The sequence below is a fragment of the Lagopus leucura genome, unplaced genomic scaffold, assembly GCF_019238085.1.
Source record: "Lagopus leucura isolate 7727_CA_CO unplaced genomic scaffold, USGS_WTPT01 Super-Scaffold_100004, whole genome shotgun sequence".
NCBI classification, from domain to species: Eukaryota; Metazoa; Chordata; class Aves; order Galliformes; family Phasianidae; genus Lagopus; species Lagopus leucura.
The window spans coordinates 52,803,363-52,822,049 of NW_024962264.1; the positions used below are offsets into that span (position 1 = coordinate 52,803,363).

The 18,687-nt window shown below is 38.4% G+C and overlaps 1 protein-coding gene across 1 annotated transcript; it reads right to left on the reverse strand.

Moving 5' to 3' along the window:
• Window positions 1-2,356: 2,356 nt before the first annotated feature.
• Window positions 2,357-18,627, reverse strand: ANAPC4 (anaphase promoting complex subunit 4). The gene is made up of 28 exons (XM_042870788.1): window positions 18,463-18,627; window positions 17,059-17,164; window positions 16,313-16,445; window positions 15,071-15,145; window positions 14,914-14,940; window positions 14,519-14,563; window positions 13,260-13,344; window positions 12,762-12,872; window positions 12,141-12,224; window positions 11,801-11,887; window positions 11,055-11,119; window positions 10,916-10,958; window positions 10,729-10,805; window positions 10,209-10,309; window positions 10,078-10,129; window positions 9,737-9,792; window positions 9,390-9,436; window positions 8,431-8,487; window positions 8,194-8,250; window positions 7,487-7,580; window positions 7,107-7,204; window positions 6,570-6,631; window positions 6,447-6,485; window positions 6,255-6,356; window positions 4,894-4,971; window positions 3,751-3,921; window positions 3,133-3,256; window positions 2,357-2,731 (listed from the first exon to the last, which is right to left on the reverse strand). The coding sequence occupies exons 1-28, from the start codon at window positions 18,568-18,570 to the stop codon at window positions 2,516-2,518; spliced, it is 2,400 nt and encodes a 799-aa protein (XP_042726722.1). The 5' UTR covers window positions 18,571-18,627; the 3' UTR covers window positions 2,357-2,515.
• Between the last annotated feature and the right edge of the window lie 60 nt (window positions 18,628-18,687).

Here is an 18,687-nt window from a genome sequence, read left to right on the forward strand (position 1 = left end):
AGGAACAAGTGCAGATAATGCTACAGAAATACACTCTCTTTCCTGGTCTGCATAAAAGAATTAGTTAACTAAATCAAGTCTGTATTCAGTATTTCTCTACGTACTTCCTGTCTCTGAAAAGCTTAAGTGGTCACATATGAAGCCAGATGTGACTGAGCAGTCACATCCATGGAAGTGGGAGGCAACAGTGCCACAAACAGATCATGCCATGCATGGATTGTGAAGCAAAGCAGCACAAAGTGCTGAGAGTGCAAGAGAAACTTGGCAATGCAGAAAGCTGCACATCAGGCAGAGATCAGGCAGAAAAGGCAGACTGAAGGGGGCTGCACAAGCCAAATGGCAGAAAAATAGAAGATGCAAGAAATCTTTTAAGTAGTCAAACACCACACATGCAAAAGAAGCAGACTTAAGAAAATCAGCAGCAGTAGCTGACCCTTAATGGATCTAAAGATTAATATTATGAAGAGCAGACTATGGGAGCACAGCTGAGAATATATATATACTGAGAATATATATATATACACACTACAATGCTATCAAAAAAGAATGAGAACTCATTTGCAGCAGAAAAAGGCTGAAAAACCATTCAGTTAGTACTAAAAAAAAAAAAAAAAAGGGATGAAGAAGAGTGACAAGCGAGTCCCACCAGGTCCAGACACCACCAAAATCCTCAAAAACTAGATCAAACGTTTCCCTGTGAAAAGGAAAATGCATAAGCACATTGCTGATGCACTTACTATTATAAAAAAGATAGTAAAACTAAGACAAAGTTTGACAGAAGGAAGCAGCAAAACATTCAGAAGCACTGACTAAACTGGTACATTTGTACCACATTGCTGGTAAAAGCAGAAAGTGTGTACATACTTTTTCAATCCAGAAACAAAGTTATCATTCACGCAAGCGCATCCAAGACAAGACTAGAACGGCCCACAGAATAAGCCCAGAGAGATTTCTAAAGAACACATCCTTGCCCTGGGAAATAGGACACAGCTATTATTAACACAAATTCAGAAACAACTGTGGGCAGGGCAGATCACATTTTCATATGCTGGTAGACCAAAGCTACTTAGCAGAAAACATAGCAGAACAATTGTTTCCAAGCACTCCAGCGTAACAATTCTTAAAGCAAATTCAAAGGCAAGAATTTCCAGGAGAACTTTAAGGCCAAGCTTGACTTGAATTGGTTTGGTAGTTGCAGCAATTTCTCATCAAGAATAACTGATCTACATAGAAAATGCATGGCACACCTGAATAGGCATTCCTGCCCCTCCTGTGCCACACCTTCTTTGTGCCTTCAACCATTTGTTAGATGAGAGCACTGAACAGCCAGCAGCTTTCTAGGACAGTTACAAACAAGTCTCTCTCAAACAAACTAAAAATCTCAAAAAGTACACTAAAAAATAAAAAGTGACTTAAAAATGGCATATTTCAAAACAAGAGGATGAGTCTAACACCTGATTTTTGCAGTACCAAACAGCAGTTTGAGAAGACTGATTTGTTTTTTTAATATAGAATAGAGCAGACATGTAAGACCTGGATCTTTTTAGAAATAAAAAATACACATGCTGTTCCAAAAGGAAGATCGTGCATTTAGCAGCACTGTTCATTAAAAAGATGTACAGTTAAGGGCTCAAGCCAGCTACTAGGCAACAAGAAAAGATGTTTGATTTCCAGACTCCATCCCTAGCTTTCAGTGCTAGCACCGCACCACTCCTACAACAATATATAAATTAGCAACAGATTCCTTCTGAAGCCTGTACAAGACACACAATGCCACATCACATTAAAAAAATATTCTCTTTTAACTTGTTATTACAAAAAACAAAACAAAAAAAAAAAAACAAAATAAAAACAAATAAAACAAACAGCAGGAGGAAAAATACAGGAGCAATTTCACACACACTAGGCAGGCTGAGGTTTCTGACAAAACACACACATTGTACTCAGAACTAAAGAACTGCACAGATTGAACAAATACTGTATGACTGAGGAGACAGATTTTTATCAGAATAGCTTTTTAAAAGTATTTAAGTAACAGTAGCTAATTTTTTGCGTCCAGCTATTTTTATGCTGATCTGCAAGCCTGTTGTTCTCTATACACACATTAAAGTGTAACTATACAAGAAGTTTCTGCACCTCTTAGCAGAACACGAAGACTAACAAGGGGAGGTTTTGGTCTTCAAAAATTAGGGTTTTGTTGTTTTCACATACATACTCATTTTATCTTCAGAACAGTATTCAGGACTGATTAGGTTAACCATAAAACTTCAGTTAGTATTTTTCCTCCACCTACAAAAAACTGCAAATAGAAAACCTCTCCAAGAAACAGCTCCTATCAAATCACTGTGCCAAGAAAAAAAGTTCAAGCTTGTATATTCTAGAACATAGTTGGCCTTTGTTAAGAAGTAATACAGAACCCACAGCATGTTGACGCTACAGAGTAGGTACGGGAAACATCATTTCAGTAACCAGAAGTTCGATTTCAGTCTTCTCCCTTTACCAGGGAAAACCTGTGTCAAAGACCCAGGCTTGACTCATTTTCTTCAGTTTCATCAGGTAGTTCTTCAGCTGATGCACCACACACATTATCTTGGTTATCCACAGAGCAATTCAGCTCTTCAGGTTCCCCAGCTGCTATCTGAGTAGTTTCTTCTTCCTCCTCTTCTTCAACTTCTCCATCATCCTCTACATCCATCTCAAACACTCTCACATGACGAAGATTTGAACTTAGCTATGGAAACATTAAGAAGTCTTGATTAATAAGTAATCAAAAAAGAACACAAATACCAATTTATGTATTGCCCAACAGCTCTGAAAATAGCCTTTGTCTTCAAAATGAAGGTACCGTGGAAATTGGCAATTGTTTTATTGCTCTGCAGACTGTAAAGTAAAATAAGTCTATCTATTAATTGCTATTAAATTTTTTCCAGGTTATGTAATGAGACAAGCATGACTGTATTCTGACAAATTGATAATAGATTCTGGGAAGATAATCAATTTGTAAGAAATTAAATGATGATAACCAAGACTTTTATTTCTGTTAACTTTATGAGGTTTACAGACTATCTTTCTCCCTAGCTATGGAACATTTCCTTCCCCCTCCACCCGATGTATTCACAGGTAAGTACTTACCACACAGGAAACTTTTCTAATACCATTTACAGCAACATACTGAGCTTTCATGTTCTCCAGCACTCTCCACTGGTTGTCCAAGAAGACAGTACGTGTTGCTATCTCATCACTTTGCTCAGCCAATCTGCAAGAAATGATGCACAAAACATAAGAAAATTTCAGTACTAAAATCAAAATAAATCCCAGTCAGTCCCAGGTTTTTTTTTTGTTTGTTTGTTTTTTTGTGTGTCTAGATTTTACTACACCATATGCAACAAGTAGACAAGCATTTAAAATCATAACTCCATATACTCCAGATACTTTAGAAGAGAGGATAAAACTGTGCAGACACAGCACGTTTCAAGTGCTGCAAGAGATTACAACAGGACAGAATGGAGTTGTATGATTCCTGTCTTGTCCCAGGTAACAGCTGTGGCAGGAAGATGATGTTGACATTCCTTGAAATCCCTCCTTTGCAAGAACAAAGCTCTGGAGGCAATGTCTACCCTTACACAGAAGTGACCTCTGTGACCTTTGATCAATGTATCTCTTCACTACCACTTACAAGAGCTGTATGCAATTCCCTGTTACAGTGGCCAAGACTGGTTTGAACTTGTTTTTAATATTGCCTGTTCCCACCTTTTAGTAGAATCCCAGATGAATTCCACTTCTTGATCCTCATTTGTGTATACTGAAGATAAAGGCAGCTGGGCCAAGATTCTCTCCTTCCCCTCTTGTTCCACGCTCTCCTTCAGAACTACAGTTACAGTTTCATCATCATAAAAATGTGCATCTAAACAACTGTAGCACCTATTAGAAATAAACCAGTACCTATATATTAGGAAGCAACAAGGAATAAAAGTGACCACACAACAAAAATATTTCTACACTGCACAGCACTGAAGTTAGGTAGTATTCATTAGTTAACAGTGAGTTTTACTGTAAACAATGAAAAGGTCAGTTGTGCAACTGAGACTCTTTAGGACTGCTAAAAACTCCTGTAACATAAATGACACTGAAGAACAAAACTTAATGTTTTGAAATGTAAAGAGCAATTAACACAAATACCAAGGAAAATTAGGAAACAGTTGGTGATGTTGAGGGCCATCAGCACCACTTCGGGCCTTTCTAAATTAAAAGCATGAACTTACTCTGCCATGACTTCTGAGATTCCTTCCTTCAGGAATGTAAGATGTCGTTCTATCTTATTTCAAGATTATTGATACAAGAAAAAGTTGTTTCCAACTAACTCTACACATGTACCAAAGTTCAACTTTTTGATCAGAAAACTAAAATGCTTACTTGACCTTAAGTGCAAAATAACTCAACAGTCTCCAGCTGCACCAGGGAGATTAAAGTGGACATCGGGAAGAATTTCTTCATGGAGAGGGTGGTGAAGCTTTGCAATGGTGAAGTGGTGGAGTCTGTATCACGTGATGATTTAGGAGATGTGCAGTCATGGCACTAAGGGACAGGTTTTAGTGATGGGACTCGGTACGTCCGGTTGATGATTGGACTTTGTGATACTGAAAGTCTTTGCAAGCCTAAATGGCTCTGTGGTAAGATTCCCACAATCCTACACCTTCACCCCTGTACCGTGCCTTACGGCCCGACTCACTTGGGAACTACAAGCTACTGCAGCATTTGAAGTGCTAATTCGGAATATAAAAGCCAAATCATAATGCTAGGGAAGTTAACTTCAAGTAAAATGAACACTCAAAAACATGGTCTTCGATTTCACAATCTGCATCCCTGGAAGAAGAATCAACTCAACATACTGACCTGGAGTCTGAGCTCTCATTTATACTGTTGTTCAAGAAGTTTCCAAACTCTACTGCAACAATTCCGTTACCGATAGACCTGAAGGACAGAAATCACTATTTTGGTGACATTTTTTTTCCATCTGTAGAAAATTCAAAATCTCAAAGGGCAACTACAGTACAGAATGGTGTAAGCCCATCTGCTTTACAAAGTACATGACTACATCCCCAGATGATGTAACAAGTGGACGGAAACCTTTTGATTTCTCTTGCCTCTCAAGCAAAATGTGACTGAAGGAGCCAAATGAGAAAGTCCTTCTGGGTTGTGGGATACAGTTCTTCGTTGAACTCTCAGCCCAACTGTCCTAGTTTCAAGTCCATTAAGTCACTCATTACTTGCATCTACAGAAAATGAGTCAGTACTACCTAAGATTTATCAGGAAATTTTTCACACAGAGGTGGTGATGCACTAGAACAGGTTGCCCAAGGAAGTTGAGGATGCCCCATCCCTAAAGGCATTCAAGGCCAGGCTGGATGTGGCTCTGGGCAGCCTGGTCTGGTGACTGGTAAACCTGCACACAGCAGGGGGGTTGAAACTAGATGATCATTGTGGTCCTTTTCAACCCAGGCCATTCTATGATTCTATGAAGATACCAGTGAGAAAGGAAATACAATAGAAACTATACCACAGGGCTACAATTTTGTCTTCAGAAGCAATCAATTGGAAACACAGAAGGTATTTCCATCACATGTTCCCTCCAGCAGTAAAAATGTTCTAAAAATTCTCACCCTGTCATAGCTCATCATCTCCTCAATTTAAACAACATACATTATAAAAATCACTATTTTATGTTGAAGCTTTTGTTGTTCTCCACACCTAGGTCATGTCAGTGCACTGCACCTTAGGTAGAGAAATTCCCAAAAGTGCAAAAATGATATCCCAAAGAGATGTATTTGTTGAACCCAGCTGTCCACCCATCCCATTTTTCCCTAGTGTTTTAAATCACAGGCTATAAGGAGTTAACAGTATTTTCAGCAAGACAAATCAACATTGTAAGCCTGATTCTCTACAAGTTTTCTTAGTTCACAAAGAGTAATTCTGTGAGGAGCAAAACGAAGGAAACCTGACTCTTTTCTCCTGAGCTTACAAACATCCTGGATGTTTTAATCAGATTTTTGGAGTTTAATAAAATATGAATTCCTACTGTAGTTTCCCACTGCACCTCCCAATGCCTTCCACTTTGATGAATTCTCTAGTACCCCACAAGGACTGTGCTCAGAGTCCTTCAATCTCTGTCTTTGCAGAAAAAAAATCAAGTTGCAACTGTCTCTATACATACAATAAGTCTCACAAACCATTCTCCTTCCCCCCCTTTTTCTTACCTGGAAGTATCTGTATGTCTCCTCAAAATGTGTATTTTAGAAATAGAACTTTCTAATATGGTAAAGAGAACATAATGTATGTTGGATGTTTTGTCATTCCACCTGTAATGTTAGGTGAGGAAACAGGAAAAAGTCACACCATATTTTAAGAACAGGTGAGTGACATACAACAAGAAATAACAGCATACTTACAGAAAAGGCAATTTAAATAACTGAGGTGAGGAATCTTCACTGAAAAGGAAAAACAAAATGAGTGTACAAAATACTATTATAATTTTGTGCAACTGAACTCCAGAAAAAATGTTAAAAACATACCTACGGGAAGTCTTGTAGAGAGACACACAGAATGCTTGATGCACTGACTTTCCAATCACATCCTAACAAATATAATAAAAAGAGCAAAGAAAAAGCAAGCCATTCATGATATATTCCTTCTTAAGATAACTAAATCAATAAATACATAAAAAGAATAAAATCCAAGTGTGTTTGAAAGAAAAGTCCACAAATATTTATACTGAACTAACCATCTCTAATGCGAACACTGTCACTTAACGCACGTAGTTCGTATTTCTTCAGAAGGTACAGACTAACATACCATCAACTAATCAGCTGTCTGATCTGTAATTCATATACCAAGTTACTTAATGTTAAAATAGCTCTCATCAATGCACAGGGTAAACAGAATGCACAGAACACACAAAAAATAAATCCTCCATTGAGTTTAAGACACTCAGTAGTGGTTAAGCTGGAATGCATGCTGCCAGCTACATTGTAGGCACTCAAAGGTAGAAATTAAAATTTCAGGCCTTGCTAAGCCACCATCTAGAAGAAAGTTATATAAACTGAACTTACAGCTGGTTTTTGTAAACACTGATCAATGACCTCTTCCATTTGCCTTTTGACAAAATGCAGTGATTTCTCAGGATAGTAGGGAAACAAAAGTGGACTTTCTGCAAACACATAAAACTCATTTAAAAAAAAATGCTTATAACTCCATAAAAAAAATAGACAATACTGAAGTGACAGTGGAGTGACAGTGGGCCAGTAAGCTGCTCACAGGCCAAGAGCACATGGTTCAGAGGAGAAGTTAAGGGCCATTTATATTATTCCGCCCAGATGAGCATCATGAAACTAACTTCTAATCACAAAAAAAAAAAAAAAAAAAAAAAGGATTATTCTTATGTTAAGTTCTCCACATACCTCAGATTCAGTTTTACTCAAGCACACATTACCTTTAACATGAGTACTATTTTTGAGAAAGTGAAACCACTGGTTTCCTTCTGTATTAGGTGGTGAAACAAGGTCTTCATCTTCATCTTTCAAGTACTAGATAAGAAACAGACATTTTATAAGTCTGCAAATTAAAAATAAGTAACATTAGAATTCACTTCCAACAATATATAATCATAGAATTACAAAGGTTCCACTGGACTTCTGGAGATTATCTAGTCCAAGCCCTACACTCTCTCTCACAAGTTAAACAAGTTTAGTTCCTTCTAAACATAACATGTCTACATTTAAAATATAACATTCCACTCCTCCTAGAAATAAATAAGAAATCAACTATTGTTTAATATCATACAGTACCACTTCCATGTGGAACTGATTTTCAAACAATACTTGAACACAAACATTTAGAAATCCAGTGAGTAACAACATAAAGACAATGTGCAGATTTTAATTTTACACTACTACTGCTGGCTGCAAACACATTTCACCCTTTTCCTAAAATACTGCATATGTAAGGAAAACTATAAAATGTTCTAATATTTTCTTTTTCTAATAACAAAGAAAATATTGACAATAACTTCCTTTTACTGTGACTGGAATGCACAACACATAGCAGAAGGGATAGAGAAGAAAAATGGGCACAACTTTAAAAGCTTTCTCATGATTTTCTCTCTTACTCCCTCCTTCCATATATTCTCTAGTTCTTTACCTGGCCAACCCTCTCCACATTGAAGTATTTTCCTTTGCGATTGTAAAGTTCTGGTGCCTGGAAAAAAAAATAATAACAATGCAAACAAAACCAAAATTGAAACCCAAACTGACTAGGAAAAAAGGCACAAAAAGATGATGGAATTATTTTACTTAAAATTGTTCCTATTCAATTACTAGCAGCAAAAACACAGTAACCAAGTACCACTGCTGTACTCAATAAATTAGGATTACTTACCTCATTGAAGTGCTCAGTAAGAAAATCCGCAACAAACGTGATATCTTTTTGAGTCATCTAAAACAAAAAACATAAAAAAATGGAGCAAGGAGAAACAAAGTTTGAGAATTATACCTAAATGAGCACAGAATGAACATTCTAGAGGCTGAACAAGGCCAATTCATTGTTGCTCACAGGACAAGTACTGAAACCCTTTGCCAGCTTGCAGACCCTCTGCTGAAATCGCACCAGTTTATTCATATTTGTCTCATACAGAAGGGCCTCAAACTGGAGAAGGTATTCCAAAAATGGTCTGACTAGTCCTAAGTAAGGAAGGTTATCATTTCTCTTGGCCATAATCCTGTTAGAATAACCCTGGCTCCTCTACACTGCCCTTTGTTGCCAGAGCCCACTGCTGGCTCATGCCCAGTTTGCTTCCACCAACATCCACAGGCTGACCTCCTCCCCAGCTAACCAGGGCTGTGCTGCTGCAGATTCTTCCCTGGGAGTAATTTTGTATTTGTTCCTGCTGAAATTCAGGAGGTCCCTATCGGTTCATTCTTGCAGCCTATTTCCCTTTGGATATCTCCATCTGCTCTAAAGCACATCAGCTGATGCACCCATTGTGGTGGTGACTGCAGATCAGACGCAGGTGTTATTTATTTCTTCTCTCAGGTAAAGATGTTAAAATCTGATTCCTATTAACTTCATCATCTAGGGCATGTAAAGAGTCACCATACGCATATTTCATAGAGAACTAGGCTCATATGTGCTGCACTATTAAAAGAAAACAGTAAAAGTTATATATGCAAGACAGTACACTGAGGTGTTAGTGTGAATGTGCAGGCATCAGCTTTCCCAAAGAAACGTCACAGGCACATCCTTTAAGTTTTGGAACAAAAAATACATTTTTAATCTTGCTCTGTAAGTCAAGCAGAAAAGAAAATATACCACCATTAATGAGAAAATGTTATTACTACCTTGTTCAGCTCTGGAAGCACATGATCTTCTGACATCCTCAACATAGCTGAGGAGAAAAAAAAAGATACTAGTGTTTATCTTTTTCTTAATATTCCTAATTTTTCATTGCTATATAATATGACATTGTCAATAACATAAGAAGGATTAATTTGTCAGAAGCTGAAGAGTCTGTAAAGAACAATTATGAACTGGGACTGAAATTAAGCTTCACTTACCCTACTAAACTGCAGAAAATATCTATGGCAGTAATAAACAGATGGATATAACTAAGACTGGCATAATTAATTGTTGGCATTTTGGCATTTACAAAACAGATACCAAATATTTACTACATCATCAAGCTTACCAACGTACAGCCATCGAAAAAATGCTTTGAAGTTTTTCATACTACTGTCAATAACTCTGCAGAAGAAACAATCAGTAACAACAAATTACCAGATGTCACAAGCTGTTGCAGGTTTGAGTTCTATTTCTGTTACAGACAGATATGTAAGTATTATCAACTTCTTAAAAATGCCAAATGCATCCCTCCCTCTAAGACTCTTGTTGGCATACAAGCCTATGAGGTGCAGCAAGACAAGAGCTCATCACCAACAGAGAAGCCACACCCTGCCATCTTTCCTTACTCCCAGGCCACATGCTTTCTCAAAAGCCAAGTTTTTAAAATTCCTCAGACTTTATACTTACTGAAGCAGCTCATTTGCTTTCAGGATGAAAGAACCAACAGCAGTAGTAGCCTCTGTCAAGAGAGCAAGCCATTGATATCATGCTTGCAAAAGTGCAATAAATGTGGTCAAGTAGGACACACACTACTGTACCTTCAATTCCAGATGCATCTAATCCCAGAGACTCGTATTTTTGTTTCCATAAAGCCATTCCTTTCAACTCACTTAAGTAGTATAAGAGTGCTTCTGAGCCACTAGGAGAGTAAAGCAAAGAACCAATCTTTTAGTCCCCATTTGATAACTGTGCTTCATGGTGCACCAGATTTTGATCTTATAACGGGCAAAGTGGAGAACTTTATAAAATCACCTGGAATGTAAGAGCTAAGAAAGTATTTGCAGAAAAGCAAATATTGTCTTTATAATCTTAACCACCACACAATGATGGAGAACATTTCCTATAAAAATACCAAGCAGTGATATTTAGCTTATACACCACGGAGACTGCTCAAAATACGAGCTCTCCATCACCCACGAGTAAATTAGTACATGGTGTATTACCACATACCATACAAAAAAACTATATATAAAGAACCACTGATACTGCACCCCATCTTTTAGCACAGTACATAATATGCCACTTAATCTAAAATTTATTGGACATTTTATGACGTACCTCTGCAAATGACTTATAACCAATTTTTGTATACTGGAATAGGAGGACTCTATGGACTGACCGAGCTTTTTTAAGCCCTGTTAAAAAAGAAATATAAACACATAATAATGCTTTCTTAATGTAAATGCACAGCGATTAAAAGATACTGAAATGTATAATTCTAAGATGTTAAATAATATGAACGTACCTTTACTGTCAGTTGGTTCATTAATAATGCCTGCAGTTCCAGACTAAAAAGGGACAGGGAAGAGAAAACCAAACATGCTTTCATTTTGTATTTTAGTATCAAATGCAAATGCATACTCAGATAAAACAACAGTAGCTACCTTGCTTTGCCCCATAACAACAGCTGCATAAACTCATCCTGAACAGAAGTGGTTGTATTCTTTTCCTGTCAGCCAAAATGATTGAAATAGATTGGTAAAGAGGTTACATTCAGCCTACCAAATAACGTCACAGATACCTCAAATAAAGTACATTATAAAACCCACCCTTACTCTTGAATGCTGAAATCAGTCTACAGATCTTTTGAAATTCAATTCAATTCAATGATTCAAGGTCAGTATTTTCAATTATTTTCAGTTGTAATACTCAGTAAAAATTCTAAGCACTTTCCATCATCAAGAATCTATGTTAAAAATAAATACATTAATTACTTGATTCAATTAACTGCCAGCCACGCACACAAAATATATGCAAATATATGATCTGATATATATGCTCTATTGAGTTAAGCTGCAAATGGTGATGGGCTGCTGCTCAACATTTACAGTAGACAGTTCATCAGTGACTGAAGTAGAAAGAACACAACCTTAAACAGAAAGCAATTGTTCAATAGCTGTGCAAGCTGAAAAATATCACTTTCAAATAGTAAGGAGTAAACAAAATAAAGGAGTATCACAATGCAATCACACCTGACTGTGCTCAGATATCTGCAGCATCACAGCAGTTTGCCTCTGAACTTAGAGACTGTTTGCTGGAGGCCTTACATAAACAGCACTAAGATAATGTACTGTGTAGTTAACATGAACAGCAGGCCTACTACAGAAAAGAGCAGTTCATACTACAATACCTGTACAAATTTTGTTAGCCGTGAGTCCATCTGCATCAGTATTTCTTCCCATGCTTCACACATGCACGTCAATGACAAGTTTATATACTGCAATACAGACACTAAGATTAGCCTTACTCCCTTTTTTCTCCTTCAATACATATTAAATAACTGGATGTTGTAACACAAAGGGAAGATATATATTACAGGCATCATATGAAATTTCTAATCAACTTTTCAAGCTAGAGCTCCACATTTACTTAAAACCAACAGAAGTTTCCCACTAGGAAAATTTTACTTCCTGTAAGAATATAGAAGGCTCTAGGACTTGAGATATTAAGATGTCATAACAAAACCATACCTGTAACAGTGTTGAAATGTGAGTAAACTTCCGGGCCATTCGAGTTACCTCAGGTAAATAACTTGATAACAGACTGGTGTCCAGCTATAACAAACAGAACAGTTAACAGATCATTTGTTTTTTAAACAGTTTCGGGCTACTGAAATAAAAACACACATGGAGAAGACCCACAGAGAAACTTACTATTTCTCATTTTCTTTAAGTTGACTTTAAGAAGAAAACAGGGCAATTAGTATTTTAATCTATCAATAAAAGCTCTTGAGAATGGTTCTAATTTTGGAGTTCTAACAGTAACAGTTTGCAGGATGACTGTTCTGGGTAGAATGGATGATGAACAGCACGGCTGCTACACCTTTGTGTTCAGAATGAAGACAAACGGAGTAACTGTAATTGAATAAATGTTATATTTGAAGTAATATTTTCTCAGAACGCCTCAGAGCATTACAGTCAGTCTCAGCTGTGAGACTGCAAGCCAATGCGACAAATCCAAAAGCTAAGCCAGGGTGCACTTCAGAAAGGCTGAGAACAATCGTTGCAGGTTTTTCCTACAAATAACAGGAAGGTGATAAAGTTAGGTGAGAGTAAATAAAAGAAAGAACATTTTAAAATTACTTTACTTGCCTGAAAATAAGTTATCTCTGCTTCACTGTCAGGAGAGTCTTGTATTTCTGTAATAACCGATAGTGATTTCAGGTCACTGGATAAACAGAGTCCACGACAAGAACCTGCCACCTGAAGGATTCCAGTTTAAATGTTAATGAAATATTGAATTTTTTCCGTACGTATTCACTGTTGTAACACATTCACATGCAAAGCAGGTTGTGTTCAATGACATTTAAAAACCAAGGGGAATTTTGTTCAAGAAAATATTTACCCCTTTCACCATGGATTAGCACTGAGCTCAGTTTCTTTTCAAACAAAACATTAAAATCACCAGTTAAGTTGGAATGTCTTTCCAGCAATAACCACACAACCCTATCCAAAGAAATAGTTTTTCCTTTCTGTAAAATTTCAGCAATCCAGTTTCAGTTACACATAAACCCACAGATGCATTATTTCATTCAATTCAGCTGTATTTTGGTATACACTGAAGAAAAAAAAATACAGAAATAAACATACCCCAGTTACTGTAGCAATCTTGAACATTCCATAAGCATAAATTTCAATAAACCCTGAGCTGCCACCAAGGACAAGAGCATTAAGCCTATAAGAACAGAAGAACACGTGCTGATGAGCACATGAAAATAAACTGACAACTTTTTTTCCTAAACTATCTGAAGTCAGTTTTTAATGCAGATAAAAATAATTCTTAATTTCCATTCCTTTTACTAAAAGATTCTCTAGAAAACCACTAAAACAAATACTGTGCTGCCGCCTACAATCCAAGAAATTTAAAAACTAAATGAAAAATATTAGTAGCTTGGACTTGATTGATGAGAACTGGGTCTAACACTTGCAGGAAACAAAAATCATATAGCAAACTGCTGAATGAAGGAAAAAAAAATTAACACCAAGTTTAGGCACAGAAGTCCTTTCTCATTAACTGGAGACCTGTGAAAAAAACTAACAGTTTACAGCAGCAGCCCACCTACCAGTACAGGCTGCAAAGCATTCTTACAAAGCTACTTTTTCATTTCCCCTGTATTTATCCTAATTACATGCCGAGTTAAGTCTGTCACTGTCACTCGGTGGGCCTCCTCAGTAAAACCTCAGCAGAAATAAAAACAAAAGATACAGCAGCGAAGAACAGCCACAGACAACAACAGCAAAAGAGACAGAAACCCTGTTTAAAAAAGTAGGATCAGGGAGAAACAGATCTGTGTTCTTCTGATCACTTACCAAAATCAACTTTGCTATACAATGACTTGAAAAAATGCTTTTCTATGATCTCTCAGTTTTTGTCTATATTTGAAACATCACACTTTGCACAGGGAGATTGCCTGCTGTGTCACAAACCACTCTCAGTCTTCTAGACTATATATCCTCCAGGTGCTCTTCATGTTTCCTAATATGAGATGCTTATTTTAAAGCATTCATGGTGCCTCTGAGACCAGCTTAAGTAATCCATACAAGATAGCCTTTAAGCCTGACTCAAGAAATCTTCCAAGGAAAAGAAGATATAAAACCAGCAGCAGTAGATTGTAAGGTGCCTGACAATCCCTTTAAGCCAAGGGGAAAAGATGTAAACTGATGGAGACATAAAAATTTTTTTTTAGTGTATTCAGTGAACTTTATCTTCATATACGAAAAAAAGGAAACATTGCACACTTTCTCTAGAACCATTAAAACAGATTATGAATAACTTTAAAGTAAGCCTCTTTGTTATTTTAAAGCCAAAAAATAAGGAAACAAAAGAACAACACACAAACAGAATTTACCTCACATCACCCAGAAGCTTCATAATCTCATCTGACTTTTCTTCACTGAAAATATAAAAGATATGGATGCTTTTTAGCTCCTTTGTCTCAATAGCAGAAAACAAAGAAAGAAACTTAGAGGGTGGTGACACAGTGGAACAGGTTGCCCAAGGAGGTTGTGGATGCCCCATCCCTGGAGGCTTTCAAGGCCAGGCTGGATGTGGCTCTGGGCAGCCTGGTCTGGTGGTTGGCGACCCTGCACATAGCAGGGGTTGGGGGATGATAATTGTGGTCCTTTTCAACCCAGGCCATTCTATGATTCTATGAAACCCCCTAAAAAACAAAAAAACAAAAAAAACCAACAACAAATCATGTAAAACTCTAAAAAGAAACTAAAAAAAAAGTCACTTCCTTACCTGAAAATTTTCGCAGTGGTACTATAACTGAAAAAGAAAAAAAACAATGAAGTTGAATTAGGCAGGCATCTAACTGAAAGCACCAGTAGAGTAGTGAAGACATAACAAAAACAACAATTAGTGCAAGTCTTCCCAGGCTTTCTAGTTTAACACTTACTTTTTTGGTAGTGCTGGTAATTTAGGCAAAATGACATTTGCCTCATCCTCTGCATTGTAGAAGGAAGTGAGAATGCTGAAAAAGAAATGACATTGTCTTAGCTACTCAAACTGTTAAAATAGAGGAAAAGAAAATTACTGACTTTGAAGTTACTGGCACACACTCAACATGTCATGTACATAAAATGGATACAAATATCAGATAGTAATCTTAAATATATCTAAAAACTAAATTAATAAAAGAAACCTGATAATCTTTATGGTTATTTCCACCAAGTAAAGTCTGTATTTGCTGGCCCAGTAACTTGCTACTGAATTGCCCATTATCTGTGGTACAGTCACCAATGGAGGCTTTCTCTTTAAAATCTATACAACCCTGCAGCTCACCTACCTGCACCTCAGCAAAGCTTCACTACAAAGACATGTGTTACAGTATGAAGAAGAGCCAACTACAGTCTTTAATAGCACACTTTACACGTGCCTGGAGGTTAGATTCCCTACATGTCCGTCCCCATCAGAGGAATGCTAGAGTTACTTATAATACAGTGGTTTTCTTGATATTTTAAGATTTCCATTTTGGGGAAACGTATTGGCAAGTACCTGCCAGACTTACCCAACCGCTCATTTTTAAATAAACGTTTTAGTTACTATCTTGGACTGCCTATCACAGGTCCTTGTAAGACCACAGAAGGAGGGACCACAACATCCCCCAGCCTCACAAACGTGACTGAGAATTCTGTGTCAGAGCTCACAGTCTCTGCAAGAAATCTGATTTCCTAATGCAAGCGCTCCCATGGCAGAATGTCAGCACATTCAGGTGCCATATCAAATTAAGGCTGAGAAAAGATATAAATGCCAAACTGAAGGTCTTGAAAGCACAAGTGAAGAAAGATTTAACTATAAAACGTTTTCTAACAAAATAGATGATCACAACAACATTATTACAATTACTCGGTATCAAAGTTAGCTGGATCAGAAGATAGGATGCACAAGTTAACATTTAAATGCTGAAATATTGTGCCTAATAACCTAAAGAACCACGAGACTAAGATTTCAGCACTGGAAAGAAGCACATGAGAAGTGCCTGCTAAAATTTCCCCTGTGGTTAAGATAAAGCAGAAAGACAACACAATTCCAAAATATTAAAAAATATTATTTTTACTTCCTATTACATGCAAAACATACATAATTAATAAGTTAGTGCCACATAGCCCATAATTTACTTGCTGTTTTTCAGACCCACCTGCTCTCTGCAGTTACTTCCATCCAATGCATATAAGTAATAGACAAGTTCACTGAGAAGGAGTGCAAGCTTTCAGGCCTTTCTACATCACACAGAATAATCCGCTTGGTATCACTAAGGCCAAAGGCCAAAACTAGAAAAAGATGAGTAAAACGTATAAATAACCAATATGCAAAACTTTGTACTTTATACTGAACTAGAAAGCAATGCACCTTCACAGTCAATCACTACACTGCATTTTCCCTTTGCCCATTTCCACTACTTCCCAATTCTCACTTGAAACCTGCATATTACAATGCGGGTTCTTGGTCCCATCATAGTTTTAAGTGATATGTTTAAGTCAAAAGCCCAAACCCACAATTGTGTATTTACATGCTGAATCAAACGCAAGCACTTCTAACACAGTCCTGTTCAGACAACTTCTTTCTATTCTTCAGGTAAATTCTGTATTTCATACAAAAATATTCTGCTTAGTTAAGAACAGGAAACTTTGCTACAACTTGAAAAGCAGTGTTTTGGGTATAAGTTCACCTTGTAATTATTTCTTGCAATTGCTTTCAACAGTGCAACTTTCCCAATTATTTTTAATAAACATACATATAGTTAACCCATCCTTTTCTTCAAATACAGTCTACTTAAAGTTTCCTTCCCAGACAGAAGGTATCATCACCACATCATCACACATCACTTCACTGACTTCCAGTAGGACTGCTTTGCAGTAAGTCATAGCATATACTTGATATTACTTTTGCCATCTGGCCTCCAAGCAAGAGCTGTCACTTCTTTTCCTGTATTTTCATTTGGAGGCAAACTCCAAACTCGTTGAAAGTTTGCAAGCCGATGAAGTAAAACCTACAAAGCAAACGCATTTAAGACAGAAAAATAAAAACAGTGTTTTAAATAAAACCATTAAAATCATCATAAATCAATTCAAGATGCAATTTCTCACAATTCTTTAGTAACTTCTACTATTATTTAATAACTCCTTCTCCTAGCAGACATTCCACTCCTACACGGTTTAAGAGACCACCACATTGCTTACTGTAGAGCAATACAGAGGAACAAACTTTGCCTTGCATAAACCTAAAAGCCTGTAACCAAGAGGGGTTACCCACACCTCTCCAGCAAGGACAGCCTGAAAGTACAAGTCTTTCAGTATGCATGATCACATGCAGCAATTCTGGGAAGGAAAAAGCTATGAAGTTTTAGAATATCATTGACACAGGCAATGAGAATATCATTAGTGAACTCAATAAGGCCAAGTGCAGGGTGCTGCACTTGGGTCACAACAATCCCAGGTATGCATACAGACTGGAAGAACTTGAGAGCAGTCCTGCAGAGAAGGATCTGGGTGATAATGGATGAAAAGCTGGACCAGCCAGCACACACTTGCAGCCCAGAATGTCAATTGTACCCCAAGCTTCATTAACAGAGGGGTGGCAGCAGGAAGAAGGAGGGGCTTATCCCTCTGCTCAGCCCCACAGAGCTTAAGCACAATAAAGGCACAGAACTGCTGGAGCAGGTCCAGAGGAGGGCCACACAGTCGACCAGAGGGCTGGAGCACCTCCTCTCCTGTGAAGAAAGGCTGAAGGAACTCTGCATGTTCAGCCTGGAGAAGGCTATGGGGAAACCTCACTGAAACCGACCTGTACTGGCCAACAAAAAGATGGGAAGGGACTCAAAAGAGCGTAGTGATAAGACAGGGGTAACAGCTTTAAAGTAAAACGGGAGATTTCGGTCAGATTTCAGGCAGAAATGTTTCCCTTGGAGGTGCTGAGGCACCGGCTCGGGCTGCCCAGAGACGCTGTGGGTGCTCAACCCTTGGAGGTGTTCAAGGCCAGGCTGGATGTGCCCCGGGCAGCCCGAGCTGCTGGGGGAGAACCCTGTGGAACTGGACAGATTTTAAGTTGCTTTGCAACCTGAATCATTCCACGATGCCATAAATCAGTATGGAAACTAAAACTGGAGCGAGTGACAATGTTAGAAAGCTCGATAAAACGCTGCTGCGACTTGAACGGAACTACGCCGCAGCCCGCACCGCTCCCGCCGTCCGCTCTCCCTGCCGGCCCCGCGGGCAGCGCGGCGCTGAGCCCTCACTGCGGCGCACGGCAGGGACGGCCGGCTGCCCCGCCTCCCAGCGCCGCGCTCACCTCTCCCGCCCTGTTGGCCAGAGCGATGAGGTCCCTCTTGGGGGACCACGCCATGACGACGACCTCCTGCGGCAGCTGCTTCTCACCGACCTGCCGGAAAGCGGGCATGGCGGCAGCCTCCCGCTCGCTGGGCTCCTCCGCCGCGCCGCCTCCCGCCCTCCGCTGCCGGCTTCCGGAGGTGCCGCTTCCTGCTCCGGGGCGGAGCGCAACGGGGTCGTATGGAGT